Here is a 27,123-nt window from a genome sequence, read left to right as displayed (position 1 = left end):
AGCTCTGGGCCCTCAGCTCAGGAAGGACATGGAGGGGCTGGAGCAGGGCCAGGGAAGAGCAACAAGGCTGGGGAAGGGACTGGAGCACAAGTGCTGTGAGGAGAGGCTGAGGGAGCTGGGGGGGCTCAGCCTGGAGAGGAGGAGGCTCAGGGGAGACCTCCTGACTCTGCAACTCCCTGACAGGAGGGGGGAGCCAGGTGGAGTTCGGGCTCTTTTCCCAGGCAACCATCAGCAAGACAAGAGGGCTGGGTCTGCAGCTGTGCCAGGGGAGGTTTAGGTTGGAGATTAGGAAGCAATTTTTTCCAGAGAGGGTGCTCAGCCACTGGAATGGGCTGCCCAGGGAGGGGTGGAGTCACCATCCCTGGAGGTGTTTAAGGACAGACTGGATGTGGCATCAGTGCCATGGGCTGGGAACCACGGCGGGGTTGGATCAAGGGTTGGACTTGATGATCTCCGAGGTCTTTTCCAACCCGGTTGATTCCATGATTCTGTGATTTATGGTACTCAGCAGTTGCCTGGTGATTCCAGCATCACCAGGAGGAATGGCTGGGGCAGAGCATCCCGGGCTTGGGGAAGACTTATTTCAGGGATGTCAGGAGCAGCATCTGTTCAGGGTACAGCAAGGTCACCCTGAGGACCTGCAGGGAAACCAGAGCAGGCAGCTGGGACTGGAGGGACATCCTGGGACCCTCTTCTCAGTTAATGCCAAATGCTGGAGACGTGTTCTTGAAGGGCTTTGCAAAGATCCAGTCATACTATTATTTCCTGACCTCTTATTCTTTTAGAAGTTTTGGGTAGCTGGACCCAGCATTTTTGTTTTATAAAGGACAGGTAAACGGGTGTTGGGACTAGATGATCTTCAAGGTCCCTTCCAACCCAAACCATTCTATGAGTGCCCTGCCTGCTCTGCATGCCATTTGTTGGGTGAAATGAAGCACGTGCGTTCCATGTTGGCACTGTACCTTGCCAGGAGCTATTAGCACTGCTTCCCAAAACCTCCTGGGTGAAGCAGAAGCCAACGTGATCACCTTCCTATTTTCAAGAGTCACCCAAATTCACAGAGTGCCTCCAGTTACAGGTCTGAGTAGCAGAGCCCAAGTCACCTGCTGGGGTAGACTCATGCTGTGACACACCAAGGCCCCAGCTAACTCCCCATTACCTGAGGGCAGGTGAGGTGCAGTCAGCTGCCTGCTTGGCCTCTCCAGGCTCAGCCACCTCAGGCCTTGCAGCTCAACTCACCACAGTGTGACTTTCCCAGCAACCTGATGGCCAGGGCCCTCCAGGAGTCAAAACCAGGTCATGCCCTATGTCCCTGCATCCTACCCCAGGGTGCCACAGAGCAGTCATTCTGGTTTCCTTTCCCTTACTCAGTGTCAGCAGACACTGCTGTCTCTGGGGACTGAGAAGGGGGTTGCTCCAAGCCCCGCAGGCTCCCCTCGCTGACCCCGGCTGGGGTGACGTGCACTCCAGCTCAACCTGGCAGCCCGGCCACTGCAGGCTCGTAGGCACGTGAGGGCTGGGCCACCACAGCTTCCTGCCCACTGTGCCCTGCACTGGCAAGATTAAAGTAATTTCCACTGCCTCAGTACAGCTGCCACCCAGCGCTGGAGCTCCCCGACCGCAGCCCCCCGGCCGGGCCCTGCAGAGACTGGCAGCCTGTGCTGGTGGTCCCAGGATGGTGAGAAGTTCACTCCTCTGCTTTATTGTGTGTGCAGCTTCTTCCCCCAGCAATAAATCACTGGGGCTGCACGCTGCCTGGGAGGGGGCTGCCACTCCTTTTTTGCAGCAAAAGCCCAGGGCAGGGTGCAGCAGAGACCGAAGCGCTGCTGTGGAAGGAAGTGGAAAGGAAGTGGAAAGGAAGAGAGGGCCATCCCATTAAACCAGCCCTTTAGGGCATACGCCAGCACAAATGGAGCAATTTACCCTGGGACATGTTTCACCCTAACAAGATTCATTCTGCTGCATTTATTTATATCCACTCCTCTCCAGCATTGGGATTAAAGGTTAATTTCTGCACTCCTGCTGCAGCCAGCAGGAGCCATGTTGTAATCACTGTGTGAAACTAGTAAAAGCAGCAAAATGAACCCCTGTGGGCAGCAGGAGCTGTTGGCTTCAGGCAGGGACCAGGTTGAGGGTCAAGTGTGGTTATGCTGTGACTTCTGGGTGTCTCCTGTAGATCCTCCCCCCCTGCATGTGCCCAATGGTGCTGGGCACCTCCATTAACTGAAACTGCCGTGGCCAGCTCAAAATGCCCTCCACGGACATCCCAAATTTTCTGCTTAGGACTGTTTCAAGCATCATGGGCTTCTGCTCTCCTCCCTGCAAGGTGGGGTAGGAGCTCTATGGGGTGGCAGCTCTCCTCCCGAAATGGTTTACACTCTTCTGCAAGATCCTTCAATTACAGGAGACTAAATGTTATTTAATTTGTGACCTTGGGTTGAATAAGACACAATTAAATTCTGCCTCTTGTGAATTTGCAATGGGGAATTCTCACCTGTGATGCCAGATGAGTCCTAACTGTTCCATGCATGACTCAGACACCCAAACTGCTCCAGTAATGACTGTTTTAATAAATGTTCTATCTTTATATGGACAATTTCCTGCCGTGTGACAAACCTGGCACAGAGTCAAACCAAACCCTTGGTCCCTGTGCTGAGGACAAAGGCAAACCTGGTGCTGCTGAGCATCCTGGGGGGCTGTGACACCCCTGGGATGTTTCTGGTCTGCAGGTCCCCCCAGACCTCTGCTCTTCTCGAAGGTGGGGTAACGACCGTGTGCCCCACCCAGGGGGTTCAGCCCCTCACTCACCCCCAACCCCCTCATTTGTGTCCCACCAAAGTTTCTCTTTGTATGAGGCTCCCTCAGCGCAGCAGGAGAAGGGAGCAGGTGTCCGAGAAGCCTCGAGACTCCGTCCCGTCCCTTCGGCAGGGTCAGCGCATCCCCCGCACCCTTCCTGTCCTCCACACGCGCGTCCTCGGGGCGCTGCGGGCGGGGCTGGGCGCCATCGGGGCTCTTATGGCTTCAGCTCCTATTTTTCGTCCATCTCCTCCCTGCCCCCGGTCCCCGAGCCCCTCTCCCCGCCAGCGGCCCCGGGGGCCCCAGCCCTTCCCCTCTCCCCCCGCACGCCGGGGGTCCCCAGCCCCTCGCCGCCCCCGTCCCGCGGGCCGTGCCCCACTCTGGGCCCCGTGGCTCGGAGGCGCCCGGGCCGCCCTCCCGCGTCCCCCGGTCCCCACCCGGGCCGCCCTCCCGCGTCCCCCGGTCCCCACCCGGGCCGGGCCCCGCCGGCCCCGCCCTCCGGCGGCGTCCCCCCATTGGCTGCGGGCGCGAGGGGGCGGGGCCTCTCTGTGACGTCACGCTCAGCTGTGGGAAGGTCCCGATTTGTGCGGGGGAGCGGCGGGTGCGCGGCACAACCGGGGGGTCCGCTTGGCACCCACCGACACCGGCACCGGCACCGGCACCGGCACCTGGCACCTGGCACCGGCACCGCCACCGCCACCAGCACCGAACAGCAGCGCCACCGCCAGCGCACGGCACCGGCTCTACCTCAGCGCCTCCCGCCGCCCCGACACCGCCACCACCGGTGAGTCCCGCGGGACGGGGGTCGGGCCGCGGGGTTCGGGCTCAGCGGGCTCTCTGCCCGTGCGGGCAGGGGGCACCCTGAGGGGGGGTGTCCCCGGGACCCCCCGGCGCCGCGTGCCCCCCCCGCCTGTTGTTTGTTTCTTCATCACCGGATTAAGACTCGCGGCCGTTCCGCGCTCCCATTGGCTGCGCTGCAGTGACGTTGCTGCATTTGCATATGACATTGAGACGTCATAACTGTCCCCCCCTGTCCCGCGGTGACCCCGCCGGGCCCGGGGGGACACGGGGGCACGTGGGAGGTACCCGCAGTGGCCACGCGTGGGTGGCCCCGCGTGTCCTTCCCGTGCCAGTCGCAGCTGTGGCTCTTTCCCAGCAGGAAACATGGGTGTATCCCCCCTGTGCTGTTTAGAGGCTGTTTGGCTTTTTGGAAAAAGAATGCGAATGTATAATTATAAATGTAATATAAATATATGTAAACATATAAAATATACAGAATGGTTTTGGGTTGGGAAGGACTTTAAGGATCATCACGTTCTAACCCCCTGCCATGGGCAGGGACACCTTCCTGTACTATATAGTATATATTATATACTATATAAAATATAGTGTATATAATATACTATATAAAATAAATATGTGTAAAGAATGCAAATCTAGAATACAGAAATGCATTATCTGTTTAACTGATTTCCATCAAATCCTTGGTGCTTTGGAATCCCTCCATCTTTAGCTCTTGCTTTCCTTCATAAATCCCACTGGTTTTAATGAGGTTCAGATGTGTGCTTTCATATTTTTATTGAGTTTAATTGTGATTCCTGGGAAGGGGCCGTGCGTGGCAGGGGAAGGGTGCTGGCAGTGCCATGCTGACATCTGTGCTGTGGGGCAGCTCCACCACATCTCAGGATGCTGAGCCCAGGAGTCCATCAGGTACCACATCCTTCTGTTATTGCTGCCCTAAGAGCACCTGCTTTGAGACAGCTAAAAAATGACATAAATCCTAAACGGGCAACTTTCCTCTGGGTTTAATGGCTCTCGCCTCAGCTCAGCTGAGCTTGGCAGGCCCTGGGAACTACTCCTGTTTCCATCCAAGGGGGCTCATTGTGTTAAAGCTTGGATTCTGTGGAGTGTAAATGTAGAAATGTATTAAAAAGTACATTATTGCTTTTTTAATTCTTTCATACATATGTCTTGAGTACAGTGGAGCTACAGCCCTTCCCAGAGTGCCTGAGCAAAGGCACTGGCACCCTGGAATCCCAAAATACTGGTTTTAAGTGTCTCTCTTGGGCCCAGCAACACAGTGCTGAAGCTGCACCAGCGAGGGCTGAGCTGGGCAGGTGCCAAGTTCTGTCACCCATTTGGCCAAGGTTTTGCTGGGATAGGAAACCATCCCAGAAACCCTCCCAAAAGCAGGTGTTGGGCTCTGGTACAGGACTGTGCTGGACCTGCTTTCCCACTGGGTTTAGTCTACAAAGTGCCAAGAACTATTTTTTTTTTCTCTAAAATAAATCTTTCCTCTCCTTTTATTTTTCGTCCTCCCCCCCCCAAAAAAAAAAAACCTCAAACGAACACACAACAAAAAAAGACAAAAGCTGTCTGCTGTAGCTAACTGTCACCGTTAGGAACCTGTTGCATGGAACTGGTGCTTATCTGGCTGAACACAAAGGGAAAAGCATAATGAAAGTTTTTCCCCTGGATAATAAACTGATAGCACCTGGTTGTAGCGAGACTGGAAAAACCTGCAATGTGAAGTTGTATCTAAGAAGTTTTTAGTGCTGATGGCACAGCAAGCCCCGCTCCAGCAAGGGGAGGGCTCAAGTGGGCTTGGGGGAAATGGTGGGGAACTTGGGGCTTCTGTGGTGTCAAAGTCCAATGTGCCAGGTAGTTCAGCCTCTGTGATTTATGAGGGTGTAATGGTGGGCTGCTCCCCTCCTGGTGCTCCTCGGGATGCTTCACCTTGTGCATCCTAGAGAGGAAACTTCTAAAGTTTTGTAGGACAGCTCATGGCAAATCTAAAATTTCCTGGTTGCTCAGATCCTGCTGAACACTGACAGATTTTCCAGGACTGTGTGTGATGACATCACACTGATGCATTTGCATCAGCTGATGCAAATGGGGACACCAGCTCCAGGAAAAACATATTCTCCCAGTTGTGCAGGGTCCCCCTCCTTCAAGTGTGATCTGGAGGAGCATGTGGGGACTCCAGTCCCCACTGAGCTCCTGGACTGGCTTAGGAAAGCCCTTTCAGGTGCTGGCTTAGTCTGACATTATTAAGAAGAGTCTCATGATTAAGAGGTTTTTTTGGTATTTTTCTAACTGCTCTCTGCTTTCCCATCTCTCCACTCCCCTGATCTGCTGCAGAAGAGGCTCTAGCTGTGAATCAGCCTCTGGTTTGTCCATGCTGGCAGCAGCCTTGGGGTGCAGCTCTGCCCCTGTGCCCAGGGCTCCCCCTGGGGGGAACCCCCTTAATGAGGCTGCTGGCAAAGCAAGAGGATCAGTCGGAGCTGCAACACAATTGTTGTGGGACCAGTGTCCAACAATTAATCCAGCCCTGCCAAACTGTCCCAGGCAGGCCCTTGTCCACTCTGGTCCCTCTCTTGATAGGGATGGATAGAGGACAGTACAGGGATGATGGACCAGTCATTTTTGGGGGTGATGAGCAGAGCCCCCCCTAAGCTGTCCAGGTGCTGCACTCCCTTCTTTGTTCTGTGTTTCTGTGCCAGGTTTAGGACTTTGATACATCCAGCACAGAGAGCCTGTGAAACGCTTGTCTAATTTAGGTAAAATGAGTTGAAAATCCCATTTCCCAAGTGGGTTGGAGGAAGGCACCTGATTTATACCTCCACCGCCTGCCGGGATGACTGCGTGGGGTATTCTTAGCTCTGCCAAGGAAGGACCGCTCCTGCCGCCTGGCAGCAGCATCCCTCCCGCCGCCAAGTATTTATGGAAAGTTTCAGGGAGCCTGTTGCCATTTCCAAGGGGAGTTGCTGTTGTTCTTGCAGACTGTGACTTTTAAGAGCTGCCAGTCCTGCGACGCTGCAGCTCCCACCCTGGCAAGCTCCAGGCGCATCCCAGGGCTTTACTGCTGCTCCTGTTGCCTATTCTTAGCTCCTGGGGTTATTTGCAGCAATGGTGACTCAGAAAACTAATTACCGTGTTGAGGTTTCTGAAGGGGAAAGAATAACTTGATGCATTGTGGTTTCCTTACTCCTACTTTAACTTTTAATATTTAATACTTTCTGGCTCATTGTAAAAGCTGTTGGACTTTGTGGAAGGATTCTGATAAACATTCATTTAGAAACTCATCTGTCCCCAAGTGAGTGTCACCTGTGGGCTGTCCCCTCATGCTGGCAGTGGCTGGGATGGAGTTGTCATGCCAAGTAAGGAAGTTTGTGGAAACCTGGGAAGGATGGCAGCTGTCCTGTGGTGGTGGCTCTGGCAGGAGGCAGGGGACAGGAGGTGGGTGTGTGGTTTCTGGAGCAGCTCAGCCCCAAGGATGTGGTGCATGGGCAGTCCCCTTGTGTCCCAAGGGGGAGGACACCTGGGACACACCTTCTCCAGGCAGAAAAGCCTGTCCAAACTGCTTATGTGGACACCACCTGTGCCTGGTGACAAGGCACAGCAGTGACTTAAATCCCCTGGCAGGGATACATTCGGGTCCCTCCTGCGCTACAGTTCCTGTGAGGCTGCCGGCCCCAGTTCCCCTGGTGTAAATGGGGCAAACATTTCCCACAGGGAAAGCAGAGGCTTTACAAATACCTGGAGAAACTTCAGAGCTTGATCTGCTGATGGCTGTGGGCTGTCCTAGCCAGAGAAGTGCCTGGTGGAACCTGCTGAGACTGAGATAGCATATGGCAATCTCATTGTCTGGGTAGCAGCTGGCCAAGAAGTCTTTTACCTTGTGAAAGGCTGAAGAGGTCACCCCCAGCGCTCCATGATGAGCTGATGGAGGAGCTGATGTTCTTGGTGGCTTGCAGAGAGGGTCTGGAGCAGCTGAAGGATGATGCCCTGATCACATTGGCCAGAAGCTGCTCCCTTCTCGGGTGGCTGGGAGATCGCAGACTCACAGAATGGTTTCAGTTGGAAGGGACCTTAAAGACCATCCTGTTCCTATCTCCCTGCCAATGGGCAGGGACACCTTCCACTAGACCAGGTTGCTCCAAGCCCCATCCAACCTGGCCTTGAACACTTCCAGGGATGGGGCAGCCACAGCTTCTCTGGGCAGCCTGAGCCTGGGCCTCACCACTCTCACAGGGAAGAACTTCTTCCCGATATCCCACCTAACCCTGTCCCCTGTCAGTTGGAAGTCATTCCCCCTTGTCCTTCCATCCCTTGTCCCAAGTCCCTCTCCAGCTCTCTTGGAGCCCTTTTAGGCACTTGAAGGGGCTCTAAGGTCTCTCTGGAGTGGTTTTTTTCTCCAGGTGAACACCCCCAGCTCTGTCAGCCTGGCTCCAGAGCAGAGGGGCTCCAGCCCTCTGAGCATCTCCCTGGACTCTCTCCAGCAGCTCCATGTCATTCCTGTGCTGGGCCCCCAGAGCTGGAGGCAGCACTGCAGGTGGGGTCTCACCTGAGCAGAGCAGAGGGGCAGAATCCCACGCTCACCTGCTGCCCACAGTGTGGAATGAGCCCAGGACATGACTGGTTTCTGGGTACCAGCACATATGGCCAAGTCACATCCGATTTGTCACCCACCAGGACTCCCAAGTCCCTCTCCCCAGGGCTGCTCTCAACCCACCCAGCCCTCAGCCTGTGCTGATGCTGGGGGCTGCCCTGACCCAGATACAGGACCTTGCACTTGGCCTGGTTGAACTGCATGAGGTTCACATGAGCTCGCTCCTTCTGCCTGCCCAGGTCCCTCAGGATGCCTCATCCCTTCCTTCTGCTCAATCAACTGCACCACACGGTTTGGTGTCATCCACAAACGTGCTGAGAGTTTCTGAGATCAGAACCTCATCCTGCCTCTTTAACCCAAGTTTTTCAGAGCAGACAGGATAAAGTGAGGGGGAGGATTAACTCTCATTTTGGCCCTTGCCTGCCAGGATCTCACTCCTGCCTCCACCCTGCAGGTTTGATCTTGAGGGCTCTGTCAGGAGCCCTCCACAGCTCCCTGGGCACCACCATGGGGCTGACTCTGCCACTGTAGCCCACCCATGTTCCACGGTACAGCATGGACCCCCTTGCACCAGTGAGGGGTTCAAGGCCACCCCACGCTCCCTAGCTCAGGTAGGGTGATAGCTGGTGGCTTACTTGAATTCTTTGGGGAATGATCCTTTAAAATGATCAAGTTTTGCTCTTGGGGCAGTTTTTAACTCTTCCTGCTTCCCCCAGAGCTGTCACAGCTGCCCATGAGCCCCTGTTCTCTGCCTGCAGCCCCCTGCCCTTTGCATAACCCTCCGTAGTGCCGTGGGATTCCTCTGGAGCAGGACAACCCCTGCTGACCCAGGACAGCCCCTGCTGACCCCTTATCACAGCGCTGACTGGGAGTGATGGGAGCGTGGTCCCAGACTCTTTAATTATTGAGAGAAGGAAAATGAAGTTAAATTTGGGAGAGAAGACAATTGAAAATAATAGTGTCTGCTGTGTCTTCAGAAAAGGCAGGTTACCTCTGGGTTGGGGTGGGTACCTGGGAAGTCCAGACACCTTAGCTCCTGACTGGCCCATTGCCTGCACCCTCTGATTTTTTGGGGACCAGCCTTTAAGCAGCAAATGCTCTAAGGTGTTCCTGAGGGGGCAGAGAGGGAACAACCTTTTTACTGTCCAGTTAAAGCTGTTGTCATGTTTTAATGAAAGAAAACTGAAAGGTTTTGACTGTGTCATTGGTCATTTGGCTTTGAGCTTGCTGGAGGATGAGCCAAGCCCACAGAGCAAAGGGAGCACTCTGGTGGTGCCAAGCCTGGCAGCAAGACATGCCAGACTGGCTTTGCTGAGGCAACAGGGAGAATCCTTGCCTGGCTCAGCCCCAGGCCTGTGGTAGCTGCTTGGGTGCTTTTCTGGGTGACCTTTCCCTGGAAGCCAAACTGGGGCTGCTGCCTTCCCCTGTCGCCATGTGCCAGCTCTTGTCCCCAGCTCTGCTGTTGGGTGACATCCACATCTAGGCAGGGGGAAAGACTAAAAATTGCATGAGGCAGACCAAGAGCATTGACAGTGTCCTCCCAGCATGGAGGGCTTGGGGTACAGCACAAGGGACCCTGCTGTCCCCAGCCCCAGTGTGTCACCCTGAGGACCTGCCTCATGACACTGGGTCAGCTTTGGCTCGGCAGTTCTGCCAGCCTGGGAATGCCCCAGCTCAATAAGCATAGGAACCCCCTCCTGGCCTCACACTGGGCCAGAGCCTTGGGGGACTGGAGCCCCCCGTGGCCTCTGTGCCTGCCACAAGCTGCCCTGTTCCCTCCTGCCTGGGGAGCTGGGGAGGAGAAAACAGCAGGAGGCCCTGAGACATCACCAGCGGGTACCTGGGAGCTGTGGGGTTTCTACCACTCTTTGATATTTAATAAACTTCTTAAATAAATAACATTAATATAATATTAAAAGCTATTTACTGAATAGGCAAGTGCTCAGGCAGATGCCAGGTTTCTAGGCAGAGCTGACATGTGATGAAGCTGTGGCTGTGTGCCACAGCCCTCAGGGCCAACCCTGGTGCCCTTTGCCAGCCTGGCCCAGAGGAGGATGGGTGCACATGGACATCCCGTGGGAGGGGAATCCCATTCCCTCAGTGTGGAGCACACGAGGGAGCCCAATGGGCCGGGTTCGCTCAGTGCCCAGCTGGGTGTCAGCCCCTCTTCCCGTTGTTTCCCTAACTTACACTATTACGCTTTAATGATGTGGTAAAGGGAGTGTCTGGATAACTCAATCATGAGCACTGGAGGATAACAGAATAGCTGAGGCCTTGCCACAGTCATGGCTGTGATGGGGGCTGGGAGGTGAGGGCTCAGACTGCAGTCAGAGAAACAACTCTTGTCATGTCTCAGTGCCCAAAACCTCCCTGCTCAGTGCCTTCAGGGGAAGCCAGGGACCCTCTAAGGACACAGAGTAGGGAGTCCTCCCTGACCTCTGATTCATCCTGGTGAGACGTTCCATGAGCCTCAGCCAAGCCATCCCAGAGGGACTGGGAAGCTGGGCTGGACCCCTGAGCGCTGGGATTTGGAGCTGGGTACAGCTGTAGCCCATGGTCTGCCCTGTGCCTCTGGGGCAGCCGAGTCACCTGGGGCTTGCAAGCTGCTCAAGGGGACATGCTGCCCTGGCCATGCCAGGGAGGGAGAGCTGTATACTTCAGGGCTGCTCCATCACTCCCTTCTGCACCTGGGGGTGGCAGAGAGCAGAGCCCATGATGCCCAGGGGATCCCATCCAGGGGTAAGGCTCCCTTGATTTCTCATTTTCTGCCTTGTGGAGCAGATGTTGTACCTACCAAACCACCTGAGAGACAGCAAAAGGCACAACCATCCCACAGGGATGAATGATGCCTGAGCCCCAGAACTTCAGAGAGTGCCCAGGCCAACCACCTTCCCAGGATGCTGGGGCTGGAGAAGCCACTTCGCTGGGAGGCAGGTCTGAGCTAAAACTTGAGCTACTGGAGGACTGGAATGTGTATGGACACATTGTGCCTCCCTGCACCCTTCCTTTTCCACACTGCCTAGAGCAGGTAGGGCTTCACCAGGGTGGAGGAACACTCACAGGCTCCATGGCCCCTTGGTCAACAGAGCCATGAACTGGGGATTGCACCCATGTCAGTGTGCCAAGCATGGCAGCACCCCACTCGCTCCTCTCCCTTCATGGAGCTCCTGATGGCATTTTAATGCCCTTTAATGTCTCTGGACCAAAAGGTATTTTGTCCACACAAATAACAGTCTGCACCTTGTGGCTGCTGTCCCTGTGCCTTGCCAGAAGCTTGGCAGTCATTAATGAAGTTAGTGAGTGCTGACCTCTGCCCCCACCAAGGGAGATGTGCTTCCCCAGGGGTAAAACAACGATGAGCATAGATGGGGCAGAGACTCACCAAGGGCTGGGATGACAGGCTGGACATGAGCCAACAGTGTGTGCTGTCAGCCCAGAGTGCCAACAGCATCCTGGGCTCATCCCACAGCGTGGGCAGCAGGTGAGAGGGGGATTCTGCCCCTCTGCTCTGCTCAGGTGAGACTCCACCTGCAGTGCTGCCTCCAGCTCTGGTGCACTAGAAGAATGTGGGGCTATTGGAGCAAGTCTGGAGGAGGCCATGGAGATGCTCTGAGGGCTGGAGCCCCTCTGCTCTGGAGCCAGGCTGAGAGAGCTGGGGGTGTTCACCCAGAGAAGAGAAGGCTCCAGGGAGACCTTGGAGCTCCTTCCAGTGCCTGAAGGGGCTCCAACGGAGTTGGAGAGGGACTTTGGGCAAGGGGCAATGGCTTCCAACTGACAGGGGGCAGGATTAGGTGGGATATTGGGAAGAAATTGTTCCCTGTGAGGGTGGTGAGGCCCTGGCAAGGGTTGCCCAGAGAAGCTGTGGCTGCTCCATCCCTGGAAGTGTTCAAGGTCAGGTTGGACAGGGCTTGGAGCAACCTGGTCTAGTGGAAGGTGTCTCTACCCATAACAAAGGGGGTTGGAACAGAATGGTCTTTAAGGTCCCTTCCAATCCAAGCCATTCTGTGATTCTATGATAACGCTGCCTGCTGTGAGGGCCTTGGCATGTTCACCTGACTTGGGGACAGTGTTTGGCTCTGTCCCTGCCAGATCTGGTGGATGGATCCCCTGGGAGACCCCACCCATGAGGAAGGGGACATGATATGGGGCTCAATGCTGGTGGAGGTTCCAGAGCACAGGCACCCAGCCCTTCACTGCTGCTTTCAGACACCGTGCCTGATGCCCTTGGAGATGCCACTATCTGGGACAGCCCATGGCACAGATCAGTGCCAGAGCCACCTTTTTGCTGTCCCCTCAAGCCCGTCCAAGCTCCTGGGATACAGGAGGGCCATATTGCCAGCCAGTTCTAATCCATTATTCCTTTTTCTCTCCTTTTACAGGCCTTTGCACTGAAGCCAAGTGAAGAATCTCACAATTGCACTACACATCACTTAACTTTGATTCCTCTGGCAGCAAAGCGGCTCCGCCACCAACGAGACCTCGAGGGCTGTTTTTCCCCTCCCTGCACATCACTCCCATCTCCCTGCCTGGAAGCTGGTGCCCAGCAGAAGCTCTAACTCACTGTCCATCCCACTGGACCACTCCCCACCATGTTTCAGCGTCTCACCAGCCTCTTCTTCAGTGACAGCAATGCGCCAGAGGGCCTAGAGGAGCCCAAACCCTTTGTCGAGGAGGAAGAGGAGGAGGATGGCTGGCTCGTAATTGATCTTGCAGGTGAGGAAAGCAGCAGGACTGGCTTCCCACAGCCTCCGTTGAACTTTGTCTTTGCAGAGCAGGGCAAACCCCTTGAGATGTCAGCAGATGAGCTCACACCACATGGGATCAGCTCTGCCCTTCATCCTTTTTCCCCTGGTCCCCTTGCCCTGTCCATGGTGCCCAGCCCTGTGGTCACCGCAGCAGCCCCTGACCTGCTCCTCCTTTTTCCCAGTGATGATTCCCGACTTACCACCAGTGTGGGAGCAGTGTCAGCATCCCTGGCCGGGGCTGCAGCTGCTCAGGATCCTCCAGGTGTCTCTGTGCCAGGATGGGACCCTGGCATGGCACCAGCCAGGGAGATTATCCAGAGTTTTGATGTGATCCTGCCCGCCAGGGCTCAGTGGGGTGGAGAAGCCAGCCCTTGCAGGCTCTGCCCACCGGCTGCAGCTGAGCTGTGCCCTGGCCAGCACTTTTCCAGGAGGAGCCAGGCTCAGGTGCTCCCTGCTCTGCCTCTGCTGAAAGCAAAGCAGGAGCTGGTGGGACACCAGGGTTGTCCCCATGAGAGGATAGGTGGCAGAGCTGTCCCAGCTGGGGATATGCCACCAGTGATCTGGCTACGTTTGAGTCATCTGAGGGGAACAAATCTCAGTTCCAAAGGGGTTATCTTCCCAACTCATTCCCAGTGCCCATGCCAAGCACAAGGGATGTTTGGCACCAGGTCCCTGTACCTAGAGAACCCACAGGGTTCCCCCTTCCCAGGGATGGTGACAACCGTCCAGAGCCCTGTTTGACACCAACCAGATGAACTGAATTCCTCCTGTGCGGAGCTTCTCCAGCTCCACGCAGACCTTGGAGTTTCTGTTGTGGCATTAGCCAATTACAATGATATTTTTATGACCTTTTCATTCCAAATCCAGCAGTGACCATAGACAAACTCGCCTACCTGTGCAGGAGCTCCTGGTGCCCGTGCTCTGTTAGCTGTGGTGCCCCAGCCAAGGGGGTTTAGGAGGAGAGTTTTGTCCTCCCTCCCTCTTGCAGGCGGCAGTCCTCTGAGCAGATGTTCCCTGCCTGTCCCCACCATGCTTGTTTTTGTGATGGGAGTTGTTCATTAGAGTTCTCCCCCATATCCCCTGGAGAGGGGACCAGAGCAGGAACAAGCCTGGGATGGGGGACAGGGATCTCTGTGCCTCGTGGGAGGGAGCACTATGGAGAGCTGGTGGAGGTGATGGGTGGTGTGGGCATGGGCAGCTGTGCAGGGTTGCCTGTCCTCTGGGCTCTCAGCTGACTGTCTGGAGTGGGTCACAGCAGTGACATGGGAGGGGGCTGGTTGCAAGGACGTCCCTGGAGCAGCGGGTGTGCAGCTGCCAGGAGTCTGGGCCAGCTGGCAGCAGCTGCAGCGTGCCTAAAGCATGCCAGAAGGAGCCAGGAGTTTCCCCAACCAGAGAAGCACTGGCCTGTGCCCTGATCCCTGGGTCCGAGACTACAGCTGGCTCCGAGGGGACCAAGGGTTGACTCTGGTACAAAACAGTCCCATTTTTTTCCCAGTGACGTGGCTGGGCTCTTGGTGCAGCGCTGGCTTCCAGCAACGTGTCTACTTGCGACGATCCCACTGCTAATTCCATTGCCTTCTGTTCCCACAGCAATCCCTGAGCAGTGAGGGACCAGATTCTTTCAGCCCTGTTTCTGAGGCTGGAGTTACGTGAAGCACTCTAAAAGCAAAATGTGGAGGCTCCAGCCCCATCCTTCCCTTTGGAGCCGTGGTGGCCAGCAGCAGTTCCCAGCCTGGCTACCTCCCAGCAGTTTAGGGAGCCTCCAGATTTGGTCCCTCTCAGCCTGATCATTACCCCAAAATGCACCCAAATTACCCAGATCTTCCAGGAGCATTTCCGATGCTCCTCTCACCCCCTTGCCCAGCCTGGCTCTGCTCAGGACCCAGAGAGGGAGCCAAGAGCATTTCCCAGGATATGGCTGGGAGTATATCCCCAGGGATTTGAGGATCCTGAAAAATTGCTTGTGACATTAAAACCCAGGTTGGCAAAGGATGGGAACAGGGAGCCCTGGAGAGGCTGCACTGAGCCCCCTGCCCCTGTGCCCACAGACCCCTGTTGTGGGAGTGCTGCTGGACTGGGGACGCTCCAGCTGGGCTCAATGGCTGTCTCCAGGCAGACAAATAATCTACAGCCCATCATGTCAACAACTATTAATAGCCTGATATCCACTGACCTGGAGAAAGACACTCTCATGTTTGCAAGGCCAGTTGTGACCTGTCCTGAGCCCTGGGCTGGGGCATCAGCTAAGGGAGGAGCTGGAGATGCACAGAGCTGGGAATACCATGCTCATGTTCATGCACTGCATTTCTCCACGCAAGAACACATTCACCTTTGATTCCTCATGCTCCCTCACCCAGTCACAGAGTCACATGCATCCATATAGATATTGCACTGCCTCCCCCCTCACTGACACCAGTTCCCTCAAATCCCCCTGTGATGAGTCTGGGAATGGGTTCACCTAACCTTAGGTGCAGGCTCCCCTCCCATTACACCACCAATAATTCCAAGCACAAGCAGCCCAGGAAAGCAGCAGCCCAAGTGCTTTTGCCAGGTAGAGATGAGGAAGGGAAAGCATGGAAGGCTGGCCATTGGAGGGGTGGGGGGGTCAGCTCCCGTATCAGGCACTCGAAATTTGGCCTCTAAGGGACTGAAGCTGAAGGCACAGCGAAAACCTTTGCTGAAGAATTTATTCCTGTGATTTCTTCCAGAGAAAAGGTGTGGACTGTTTTTCCCCTCTGTGTGTGCTCGGTTTCCATGTTTGCAAAGTGCTGGGTGGTGTTTGTGGGCGCAGGCACGCTGGCGTTCCTCTGGAGCGGCACGGCACGGCACGGCTCAGGTGCCATCCGAAAAGGCAAAAGCAGCGTTTCTTGCTGCCTGAACTTTCTTCCTTTTGAGAAGGAAAAAACCCCATTGCTGCAGTAAACCCTGCTGGTTCCCCCACTTTTTGGTTCGACTTGCCTAACCAGGCTCCTTTCCATGCTGAAGCCGGGTCCCTCGGCAGCGGTGGGTGCTGGTTGGGGCGGGGGCACGGCCGACGTGTCCCTCCCCGCGGGGCCGCGCCCGTCTCTGGCGGTGGCGGTGGCGGTGGGGTGTCTCTTGCACTAACGATGCCCCTTTCTCTCCCCCCTCCCCTCCCCACTGTACATGGTATGTGTGTGTGTCCCCGCTCGCCCCGCATGGCTCTGCACCCCCGCCCCCAGGCAGCCGTGCCCGCCCCGGCCCAGCCCGGCGAGGGGGTGCTGGCGGTACCGGGCGCTCGGCGCGGCCCCGCCCGACGCCCCCCGGTCCGCCACCGCCACCAGCCGCTTCCCTGGCTCCGGCCGGTCCCTGCTTGATGGACGAGAGTTGGTTTGTCACCCCTCCCCCCTGTTTTACTGCAGAGGAGCCCGGCCCTGACGGCGTGGGGAGCAGCCCCATGGAGGACCTGCTCATCGAGCACCCCAGCATGTCCGTCTACGTCACCAGCACCCTCGAGGTGGATGGGGAGGGCCTCGAGGACGATGCTGCCGGGTGAGTGCACTTTGAGGGTGTTTGTTAGGGACTGGCAGCCCCAGCACCTGCTGAGGGACCGGGGTCAGCCCTGGCATCCCAAATCCCCTCGTACACCCGAGAGCGTGTCCCATGGACAGAGTGGAGCGGTGGGGGACATCAGTGTCCCCATGCCCCATCTCAAGGGAGTACTCTGCACATCTGGCCAGATGCCGTGCAAGGCTGGCAGCCCCTGTGTCCCAAAATCCTCTGCTGAGGAGGTCTCAGCAGCGTGTTTGGACGGCCATGGGTGCAGGACCGTGAGCTTGGCACTGGGCTGTGGCAGGAGAGGGGTGTGTCCCCTGCCCCAAGCAGGGTCTCTTGGTGTGGCTGATGCCACTCATGCTGATGCCACCTGTGCTAATACCGCCTGTCACCGCATCACCAGCCTAGGGGGTTGCCAGGCTGGGCTTACACCATTGTTTTCCATAGGTATGGCCCAAGCAAAGCAAACCCAACAGGACAGGGTGGCCTTTGGGCACAGTGGTCCCCCTGGGTCCCCCAGGCAGGGAGGTGCTGAAGCCCCCCTCGATCCCGCTTCTGACCCCATGCTGGTCCAGCACAGGGGTATCCCACAGCTGTGTGGGAGTGGGACACCACCAGCTTCTTGCCCCAAGCTACAGCTTAGCACAGGAGGAAAATAAACAGAAATGCCCCAAATGGCCCTGCTGCCTGCTGATCCCCAAGGCTTGTGGGCTGGAGTCCTCCCCACGCATTCCTGGGACCACAGCCTGGAGCTCTGTCCTTCCCCAGGGCTGCCTCCAGTACGCAGGGAAAACCTGAACTGTGCGTGTGCTCAGCCCTGCCACTGCTGGCTGAGCCCCGGCTCCCACCGTGCCATGGGGTCCCTGCTACCCCCCAGTCCCAGCCCTCCAGCATCTCCCCTAAGAGCCCCTCACTGGGACAGGGGAGGAGTAAAAATTCAGGGTAAACTTCACCCTGGGCTAGGGGACACCATTCCTGTCAGGGGACACTGTTCCTGGCTAGGGGACATCATTCATAGTTAGGGGATGCCGTTCTTGGCTAGGGAACACCATTCTTGATTAGGGGACACTGCTCCTGGCTAAGTGACACCATTCCTCCAGGACTTCTCTTTCCAAAGTCTCCCTGAGAGCCACAGCTTGATCTCCAGAGCTTTAGAGGTTCTTCAGTGATGGAGGGGGCAGAGAATGGCCAAAGGGAACTCAAGACTAGCCAGGGGACAAAAGGGGTCACAGTGGAATGAAGACAGACCAGGCTCAAGGGACTTAGCTACGGTAAGGGGCTGTGGGAACACCCCATTCCTGGTGGTGTCTGGATTTGTCCAGGTGTCCCAGAGCCTGCCTGTGCTGGAGCATCCCTGCCCTCGGGAGACTGTTGGGGCAGGAGGTGCCCGGCCCATCCCAGGGCACAGTGTGTGGGGAGGGGGTTGGTGCCCTCGGTGCCCTTCTTGGTGGGGAGGGTGAGGGCGATGCCATCGCCGCTGACGGCCCCTCTCTCTGCAGGGAGGTGCCGGAGCCGCGGCTGGAGCGGCACGTGGCGCACCACGGCCGGTCCCTGGCGGTGAAGGCGGCCATCCTGGACAAGGTGGGGCAGGCGCAGCGGGTGCAGCGGGCCAAGCAGCTGGCGGAGCGGCACCGGCTGGGCCAGAAGGCGCTGCAGCGGCAGAACCGCGCCCGGCAGCGCCCGCCCCGCCGCGCCAAGCAGCTACCCGGGGCCTTCGTGCACCAGCCCTGCCAGCGCCACTGCAACTACTGACCTCGCCGGGATGGCTGCGCTGCCGCTGCCCCGCCGAGGGGGCCCTCACCCCCTGACACTGGCCCCCGGGAGTGCCGGCCCCCACGGACACCGGCGACACCGGCTGCGGTTCCACTCCACGCCCCCCGCTCCCACACGCCTGGCCCACACTCCTCATCTTCCTCCACCCGCCCTCACTGCTCCCCTCACCCCTCGCCCTCGATGCCAGCTGGGCCAGCAACCTCTGGAGCTGCCGGCATGGAGGGCCATGCTGACCCCCCCACCCTCACAGCCTCGCCAGCCTTCACACAGGAAATCGGTATTCCCTGGGAAATCACCTGTTCCCGAAATCCATGGCGAAGCCTGTTTGTCCTGACAAGCCTGTGACAACAGTGCCTTTCCTCACCACATCATGACTCCACGTACAGCCAGGCTGGGATGTCACAGAGACACCGAGCAAAGGTGAAAAGAGAAACAAAGCCACGAGATCTGGGATTTTTAGGAAAATCTCGTCAATGACACTAAGTAATGCTTCCGTCCTGCACAACCAGCAAATACTCCCCTCCCTCCTTGACTTCTTAGTTACGTTTTTACCATGATAAACCCCCACTGCAGGTCCTGAAGGGGCTCGTGGTGGGAAGCACTGGTGGAACCATTGTGGCCGGGCCAGCCAGGTGGCTCCTGATGCGTCACGGTGTTTTTTTTAAATCAACCTTAAAAGCAATCTCAGGAATCAAAGCACCATCCCAGCACCGTGCCGGAGCCCTTGGCCACTGTGCTGGGAGGGGTGGCCAGCCCAGGGCAGTGGTGGCATCACCGTGGCTGGTGGCCCCACCCGAGCGAGCCCCTTCCTCCTGGAGCCACTCGCCTGCCCCAGCCACACATCTTTCCCTACAGATGCGCCTGTATATGTTTGTGTATATATTTCCCTCCATACCTTTATACTTGGAAGAGGCACTGTTAAGCCAAGGAGCATCGGCTGCCTGGTGTCAATCCCTGGGAGGGGAGCAGAGGCAGGGATCTGCACAGCTTCCCTGAGGTGGCAAAAGCATGTCGATGGTGGTGGTGAAGAGATGCTGAAGAAGAGGCCGGAGGGAAGAGGCCGAAGTAAGGACAAAGATGGGTCTAGGAGTGGCTGCAAAGGGTCAGGATGGGGCAGGCCTGAGTGAGAGGATTGCTGTAACAGGAGCTGTAACAGCTGCATCTTCTTTCCCCATCCCTGCTAAAAATTGCATCCTTTCCCATGAAGGGCCAAATCCCATTGTAGAAAACATTGATTTTTAATGCAAATCCCTCCCCTCCCTGTGACAGATTCATTCTGCCTTTGGAAGAACATGGTCTAGACTTTTCACTGGCTCCAGCACCAGCTGAGATGGCTCTAAACCCAGCAGAAATGTGCTGATCGCCCCCAGCTCCCTCCCTTTAGGGACAGGTTTTGCACCTTGTGCCCTGGGAAAGCATCTGGCTCGTGGCCAGCTCACAGCCTGAATTCCTACCCTCTGAAAAAAGAAAAACCCTTACAACCCTCCCAAAAATTCTGATTTCACAGGAGTTTCTTCCATTCACCATGTTACATCCCTTAATATTAGCCGGGGACCTCGGCTGAAGGAATTGTGGTGAGCCCAACTTCAGACAGCTGGTAGTTATTAATTCTTTTAAAGAGATTAAAAACAAACTGGTCCAGGCTCTGGGTTGGGCAGCCTGGCCCGCAGGAGCCGGATGCTGCTGCTCACCTGCAGCGTTTCTCCTCCACTCCGATGACGTAGCGTTCCCAAAAGCACAGAGCTGGGGAAGTCGATGTTACCCCCTGCCCTTGGCATTGTCCCACACTCCTTGGGCCTCCTGGCAACCTCTGTCCCTTGCTGAGCCTGAGACCACACTGGAGATCACCAAGAAGATACTAGAGGCAGGACAGGGCGAAGACACTGACTGGAGGGGAACGTTTACCCCCTTTGGCTTCCTGGGCTTCACACTAAATGCCTTTTCTTCCCCCTGAAGTGATGCCTGGTGTGAACCAGGAGCATGGCATGTGCAGAGACTCTGGCAAAGGTGCTTGTGATGACAAGCAGGGGCTGAGCCCAAGCTCCCGGATGTCCGATGAGGTGCTGCCTTCCCTATCCCGCTCTTCCCATGTTGCTGGTTGATCTGCTCTGTGGCCACCAGGCAGAACCATTAGAGGAATCATTTTCTCTCCAGCCCAAAAACACATCAAGAAGTGGAGAAGCCACACAGCATCCTGACCCCCAGCCTGTTCTCCACTACAAATTCTCCTCCTGCACATCCAAGTTGCTGCCAGTCCCTCCAGAGCACTCCAGAAATCAGAGGCTGGTTGCAACCCCATTACCCTCCACAGCTCCCAGAGGAACAGGCAGCAGTGAGCTCAGGGCAGATCCTGCCCTGTCTCACCTACCAGGCTTTCCTGTGCCCACTGGTCTGCATGGAAATGGTACCCCAGGAGAAATCCCTCATTGAAATCCTCCTCTGTGTCCTGCTCATCTGTTGTGAACGAGAACCTCTTGGCCATGTTCCTGGGGAGCTTGGGGAAGCCATGGCACTGACACTGACACCCAGCCCCCAGCTCCCAGCCTCCCAGGCACCCATTTCCAACAGGTGATGCTGGTTTTCAGAAGCAAATGCAAACTGTTCTTTTCCTTTCTTCTTTCCATGCCAGTCTGAGGTGTCTTTCCTCATGCTGTGCCCAGCAAGCCCAGGACATGAAGCAGAACTATTATCACACTTTATATCCAGAGTATGTTTATAAAGGATTAATAAATTATTAATGTTTTCATGAAGAGGTTAAACCAGAGTCCAAGCAGGTTAGCAGAGTGCATGTACCACAGCAAACCTCTGCTCCTGCGGCCCCCCTCTGTTGTTTGCACACTTGTTGTGTATTAACACCTAACACTCACCTGCCAACCCCCTGCAAGGCGACTGTCACCCCCTAGTGTGACCCACCCTCCCTGTGCTGTGGCAAAAGGGTGTTCAACCTGTGCTCCTGCCCAGCAGTAAGACCTCCTGCCCACTGTTGCCAGAACAAGAAAATTCCTTTTCATTGAGGTTATTTGTCTCCTCGAATCTTAAAACAAATGAAAGGTGCTTAAAAACTGAGAACTTTGGTGTGTGCACCTGTGTGCATGTGTAGATACTTCACAGCCTGGTGTGAGTGTTCAGTAGGTGGGGTTGAGTTTTTTAGGGGTTTATTGGTTGGGGTTTTTTTTGCACCCAGTGTTGTGATGAGTTGGGTGGTGTTCCTGATGGGAAGGTGCTCACAGGGAGCCCTTGGGCTGGTCCTGCTGGGACAACTGGGATGATTTTGCTTTCTTTTCTTTACTTTTGTAGGGGGAAACTACAGCATGGACTCAGGGACAAACCAATCTGCTGGAGTCTTTAAAAATGTCTTTTTTCCAGGCTTCTCTGCTAGGATGTGGGGTTTGGTTTGGTCTGTCAGGGATGCTGCAGGGATGGGGCCTGTAGCAGAACATGGTGGTGAGAGGCTGCCCAGGCTGTGTTGGAGGAGCTGCAGGGTTTGGTGCTCTGACATTCCGGTGTGGAAAAGAAGCTGTGGCCCCTCATGGTGGGGCCATTCCTGGGCAGCAGCCCCTCTTTGTTTGTTCATGTCCTGAGAATTCACCTTATAGTTGCTAGAATGTGGCTTGTCCCTTTTTGGACTTTTCTGTGAACAACCAGGTACAGATTTTCAGCACTGAGCCTCCAAGGATTTGGGAAGTGCAGCAGAGCTGGACGTTCTGGCCTGACTCCTACGACATCACTGGGATCAGGAGACAGCCAGGATGGGGGAAGCCATTGGAGCAATCACCTGGAAAAATGGTGATGTAGGTGACAGGTGGATTTGAGGGAAGAAATTTTTGTATTTCTTGCACTGAAAGCATAAAAAAAGGAAGAATTCCTGGTGGAGAGGCCTGGGCAAATCCCTGTTCAGTAAATGCCAGCTTTTCTGGGCAGCATGGCAGTGCTGGGGTTCAGACAGGTGAGATGGGTCCAGCCACAGCAGCAGCTTTGCAGCCCTGTTCTGGAATTGCAGTGCGGAACGGGCACGGACGGGCAGCTGGGAGGGCAGTGCTGTCAGTGCTGGCTGGAGCTTGTGGAGGCAGCACACCCTCTACAGTGGGAAGGATCTTTCCACCACCATTGAAGCCCCCATGGTGTAGGAATCTTCTCCAAGCAAGATTTGCATCTCAGTTGAGTTGTTTTGGTCCGGCTGCCCTGGTACTCGTGCGATGGATGAACCCGATGTGTGGCGAGGCTCCCCCAGCCAGCAGGACGGGAGCGGGAAGGGTGGCCCTCCTGCAGAAGTGCTGGCTCTTGGGATGTGTCAGGACACCCCCGTGCCACCCCCTTCCCATAGCTGTGCTTCCTGCACCGGTCAATGCCAGGCTGGAGGCCACGGCACATGCAGGACACTCGCTGGCAGCCACAACAAAGTCCTCACCCTGGATTTTGGCTGTTGCTTGTGCTACAAGGCCGGGGGGGGCTGCTAAGGGAGTAGCGGCAGAAGCCTTCCTCACCTGTGTGAGTGCTGCAATCTGCACTCACAAATCTGCTTTCCAAAAACCTCTGCTGCAAAAGCTTCATCTGGGAGGAAAACAGTTCTTTTCATGGGAGTCGGCATTTCTTTCTCATCATGGATAACATAAATGCATGGCTCATCCCAAAGACCGCTGTGGGAATTTTCTCTCTTTAGGCATGTTTCTAATCAATAATTTTACATCATACCAATACCTTTTCCTCTTCCATCCAACCCCAGGGGGGAGAAAAATACCCACTTAGATGTCTTATCATACCAGTCAGAACAAAAAAAAATTGAAAAAATCCTACAGTGAGGTTATAAGCTTGACTCCCACAGCTTTGCAGTCACTCCTGTGGAGGACCAGTATAAATTCCAGTGCTCTGCATAAAGTGGAAAGTAAATGTCATGTGAATTTACTGAAAAACAATTGAGTCCCCAGAGATTACACATCTAATAATTAGGAAACGGACAGTAAGAAGTGATAGGTCACCTCAAGTCAAGCAAAATGGTTTTCAGCATCTGCCAGAAGGCAGCACTGAGCCCCGCTGGCCTGGGAATGGGTGGTGACGGTTCCTGAGTGTCCAGGTAAAAATGAGAGACCATCTGTGTCCAGCTGGTGCCACGGGGACTCTCAAGCCACCAGAGATTGTCAGCCACCACCATTCCCACAAGTGACTTGGATGTGCCTCAAGTTTGCTGCTCCTTTGCTGTCTGCACTCAGAAATGCTGGTGGCAGGAGGGATGTGCCAGCACCCCACAATTGTCCCCAAGTTCTCAGAGCTTCCCACCAAGTCCTTCTCCACCACAGGACTGTGTCTGGTGACCTCCTCAGCACAGCTGCTCACAGGGACTGGAATCTGAGGACAGACACCCACGGCACTGGCAGCCTCTCCATCCCGGGGATCTGCCATGGTCAGACCCACCTATCAGACCTTCTGGGGACATTAATGGGCCTTAGTTGGGGCTGATCCCCTTAGGGCTTGTCTTCTTTAGGGTGGAGCTTTCTATTTCTGCCTGTTTCTCTCAGATATGCTCAATACAAAGTCAGTAATTTCCCATCATCCTCACGGGCTCCATCCTCATCCCATTCTCATGATTGGAGTGGCTGCCACAGGTCGCCTGAATGTGGCTGTAGGAAGAAGCTGAATGCAGCAGTGGGAGAGGCTCTGCCTGGCTGGCAAGTCCCTCCTTTGGTGAGAGGTGTCCTCAAACCTGTTAGAGATGCCACTTTCTCCTCCACTTGTCTGCAGGACCCCAGTGGTGGGAGCACTTAACAGCCGTGGGCTCTGGACAGCCGGACATAGCTTGGGCAGGAGGTCTCCCCCTTCCCTGCCGTCCATCAATGTGTCTTCCACCAGCTTTTCTTTTTGCTTCTTAAAAGAGCCTGTGTCATTAACTAAACCTGCAACTTTCCTTAAAGGGATGAGGATGACGAGGATGAGCAGCTCCATTTAATAGCAAAGATGGCTCTTACATGTGATTCTATTTTCAGTTCTTCTGTGCAGAGCGGTGACACCCAGGCGTGTCCCCTGTACAGTCATTCAGAGCCTCCTGGGCTGCCAAGGGGGTTGCTTTCCCAGCCCCAGAGATGCAGGTATGTGACCCCATGTCCCAGAGCATGAAAGCTGCTGCAAAGCAGCTTCTGTTACAGCTAAACCTGAAAATCCTTCTACCTTCCACTCTGATCCTATTTCATTACCTGTATGTGGGGCAGATTTTATTCCTTGCAAATGGAGGGGGAAACAGCACAGTAAGTTCTAAGTGTAACATAAAAATGGGTTGCACAGGGAGCCCAAAATTCCTCTGCTCTTTCACATTCACCTCATGTTTCCTGGTTGGGGAAGCTGGGAGCAGCTGTGCCCAAATCTCACTGAAATCTTATCCTCAGCCTTATGCTTCAGGAAGTCGAGGGATGAGGGGACAGCACAAGGTCTAACAGTAAACTAGTAAAATTTTCTCTTGTATCAGAACTGTTCTTGTACAGAGCCACCGAGCACTGCAATATTCTGTCTGTATGTATCAACCCCAAGTATTCTGCTTGTAAAACTCATCCCTGCACATTATCCATCCCTATGCTGGACTGACTGTACATGTGCCTTCACCCTTTTTCATGGTTTGTCATCCTTTTTTAACACAATTACAGAACTTGAATAAATCACTGAACTGCAGTTACAAGTCCTATGCAAGAGGTGACTGGGGAGTCAGCTTTTGATATTTCTGTGTTTCTGTGTTGTTTTTAAAGTTGCCATGAAGACTTTTCAGAGAAGCTCAACAGAATGATTACCCCAAAAACATTCAGATTATTTTTTTTTTTTTTAGCTAAAAAGCATTTAGCATTTTGGATGCTAAATCTTTTAGCAGCTTTGAAAAACTCAGCCTAAACCCCAGTTCCTCACTGGGCCATGCATGGAGAGCAAGAGCAGTAGCAGCAGGAAGGACGAGCACCAGAACAGCCGGCATGTTCCACAGCCGGTGTTTCCTCTCAAGAGAAAGGTTGGAAAAGGTTGCCTTAAACCTTCCCTAAAATGCATCGGAGAATGTTCCCATCCCCACCCGCCCTGCGCCCACTGCCAGCCTGGGGCAGAGCGGGCACGTGGCCGTCAAGCAGCTCTCCATCACCAGGCTCTGCTGAATGCCTTAACTGGGGCCCAGCTGCCACTCTGGACCTTGGAGAAGAGGCAAAAACAAGGTCCATGTTTTTCTACATCACCTATGCTGTAGGACTGAAACCTCGTCCGAAACTCAAAGCTAACAAAATCCGCCCTTTTCGTGTGTTACGTGTTCAGTCGGTGTGAGCGAGGTTAGTAGGGAAAGGGCGTCTCCTCCTCGTAGGACACTGTGTAAACATTTGCTGTGTGTCAACAGAGTGAAGGACAGGACTGCCTGGGATACGTTGTGTAGTGTGCCTGTGTGTATGTAACCTGGTTTTGGTTGTTAGGTTGTAATGCTGTCTCTTGACTGAGAAAAGAAATCTAATATAAAGAAAAATCACAAGAAATAATAAAAAAAATCTATTTAAACTCTATTTTATGTGTATTCCTTTTAAAGCCTGCAAGTAAATCTGTCTCCAAAAAGCTCTGGTTTTGTAAAAAAGCTTTTAAAAGTCAATTCTGTAAGAGACAGGTAACAGAAGAATGTCCCCTTTGAAGATAGGGATGCGCAGGAGAGGGGATGACACAGGCTGAGGTGTTGGAGGGGATTTTTTTCCCTTCCACATTCCCAAACCCTACAACTCAGTAGGCGATGGACAGAGCTAAAGCATATGCGGTTTGCCCTGGGAAAGCACAGAATCCCAGATGAGCTGATCCCTGCAGCATCATCTGTTTCTCCAAGCACATACTCTGCAGTGTGAGACGTTTTCACCACCCACTGAGAGGCAGAGATGCCTCCAAGGTGATTAAGGGCTTGGAACATCCAGCAGATGAGAGGCTGAGAGCTGGAACTGCTCAGCCTGGAGAAGGTTCAGGGACATCCCGCCCATGTGTGCAGATTCCTGATGGGGGAAGCACAGAAGACAGCCAGAACATTCTCAGCCTGGGGCAGGGTGAGAGGCATAAATTGAAGAAAAAAAAAAAGAAAGAGAAATGTCATTTAAACACAAGAAAATGTTTTTTTCTTCTAGAAACTTCTAGAGTGGTTGGCCACAGAAGCAGATTGAGAGGTTGAGGAGTCTCCATCCTTGGAGATACCCAAGATGGGAGCAGACACAGCCTTGAGTAGCTTGGGGCAGGGGTGGGACGGGGCTTGCCCAGCCCAACAGCTGCTCCAGCTCCTCCAGCAGAGCCAAGGCAAGGGGTGCTCCAGATGTCACACACTTGATATCCCAGTAGCTGGGAGAAGCACTTCAAGGAATTGTTAGGAATTAGGAATGAAAAATAGGCAGGAGTGAGTTTTGACAAGCTTTCTCACTGGAAAACCAAATTCAGCAGTGGGAGACAATGCATGGGGTTATTTGGGATGGATGGACCTTGGGAGGTCCAGTCCAACATCCTGCACACAGCAGGGTAAATACAGAATTCATACCATGTTGTACAGGGCTTTGTTCAGCCAAAGCTTGAAATTCACCTGAGAGAGATCCACCACCACATCCCAGGGGGAATATTTTGTTCTATCCAGTCAGAACATCCTCTCCTTCTGTTTATTCTAGTGGTGTCCCAGCACGCACCTCTGTAAGAGCCCAGCTGCATCTTCTCCAAGACATGAAAGAGTGATGAAGCCCCTGGCCATCCTCGTGGCCCTCTCATGTGTCCCCTCTACTTTAGCAACATCTTTCTTCTGTATGTGGGTGTGTGGTGGTGGAAACCAGGTGATAATATTCCAGCTGAGGTCTAACAAGTGCCAAGAAAAGGGGAACAATCACTTCCCTTACCCACAGGCTGGCAATCCTGCCCGCACAGCACAGCCCTCCCTGCACACAG

General features: G+C 54.8%; 1 protein-coding gene across 5 annotated transcripts; it reads left to right on the top strand.

Moving 5' to 3' along the window:
* The first annotated feature begins 3,354 nt into the window (after positions 1-3,354).
* TP53INP2 (tumor protein p53 inducible nuclear protein 2) lies at positions 3,355-25,730 on the top strand. Of its 5 annotated transcripts, none has more exons than XR_007907118.1 (5): positions 3,355-3,580; positions 12,568-12,901; positions 16,134-16,443; positions 17,946-20,787; positions 21,517-25,730. XR_007907118.1 is itself a non-coding variant. In XM_051803284.1 (4 exons), exons 2-4 carry the CDS (start codon positions 12,778-12,780, stop codon positions 18,196-18,198), a joined length of 507 nt encoding a protein of 168 aa, XP_051659244.1. In that variant the 5' UTR covers positions 3,355-3,580; positions 12,568-12,777; the 3' UTR covers positions 18,199-25,730. The 5 variants fall into 5 exon arrangements, 3 of the variants coding, with proteins under 3 accessions (XP_051659244.1, XP_051659242.1, XP_051659245.1); XR_007907119.1 differs by lacking the exon at positions 21,517-25,730 and adding an exon at positions 17,547-17,717 and having other exon boundaries at positions 17,946-18,007; XM_051803284.1 differs by having other exon boundaries at positions 16,314-16,443; positions 17,946-25,730.
* Positions 25,731-27,123: the final 1,393 nt, after the last annotated feature.

The sequence above is a fragment of the Manacus candei genome, unplaced genomic scaffold, assembly GCF_025592945.1.
Source record: "Manacus candei isolate 608988 ecotype Guabito, Panama unplaced genomic scaffold, ASM2559294v1 h1tg000057l, whole genome shotgun sequence".
NCBI classification, from domain to species: domain Eukaryota; kingdom Metazoa; phylum Chordata; class Aves; order Passeriformes; family Pipridae; genus Manacus; species Manacus candei.
This window is presented reverse-complemented; position numbering and strand designations above follow the sequence as displayed.

What these genes read in the sequence shown, in the direction of transcription:
- TP53INP2 (XM_051803282.1), top strand. Translation starts at nt 12,778, where the DNA reads ATGTTTCAGCGTCTCACCAGCCTCTTCTTCAGTGACAGCAATGCGCCA. An exon ending in GCTCGTAATTGATCTTGCAG is followed by an intron (nt 12,902 to 16,133) that starts GTGAGGAAAGCA and finishes CCCCGCCCCCAG; the next exon opens with GCAGCCGTGCCCGCCCCGGC. An exon ending in CTCGAGGACGATGCTGCCGG is followed by an intron (nt 16,444 to 17,945) that starts GTGAGTGCACTT and finishes CTCTCTCTGCAG; the next exon opens with GGAGGTGCCGGAGCCGCGGC.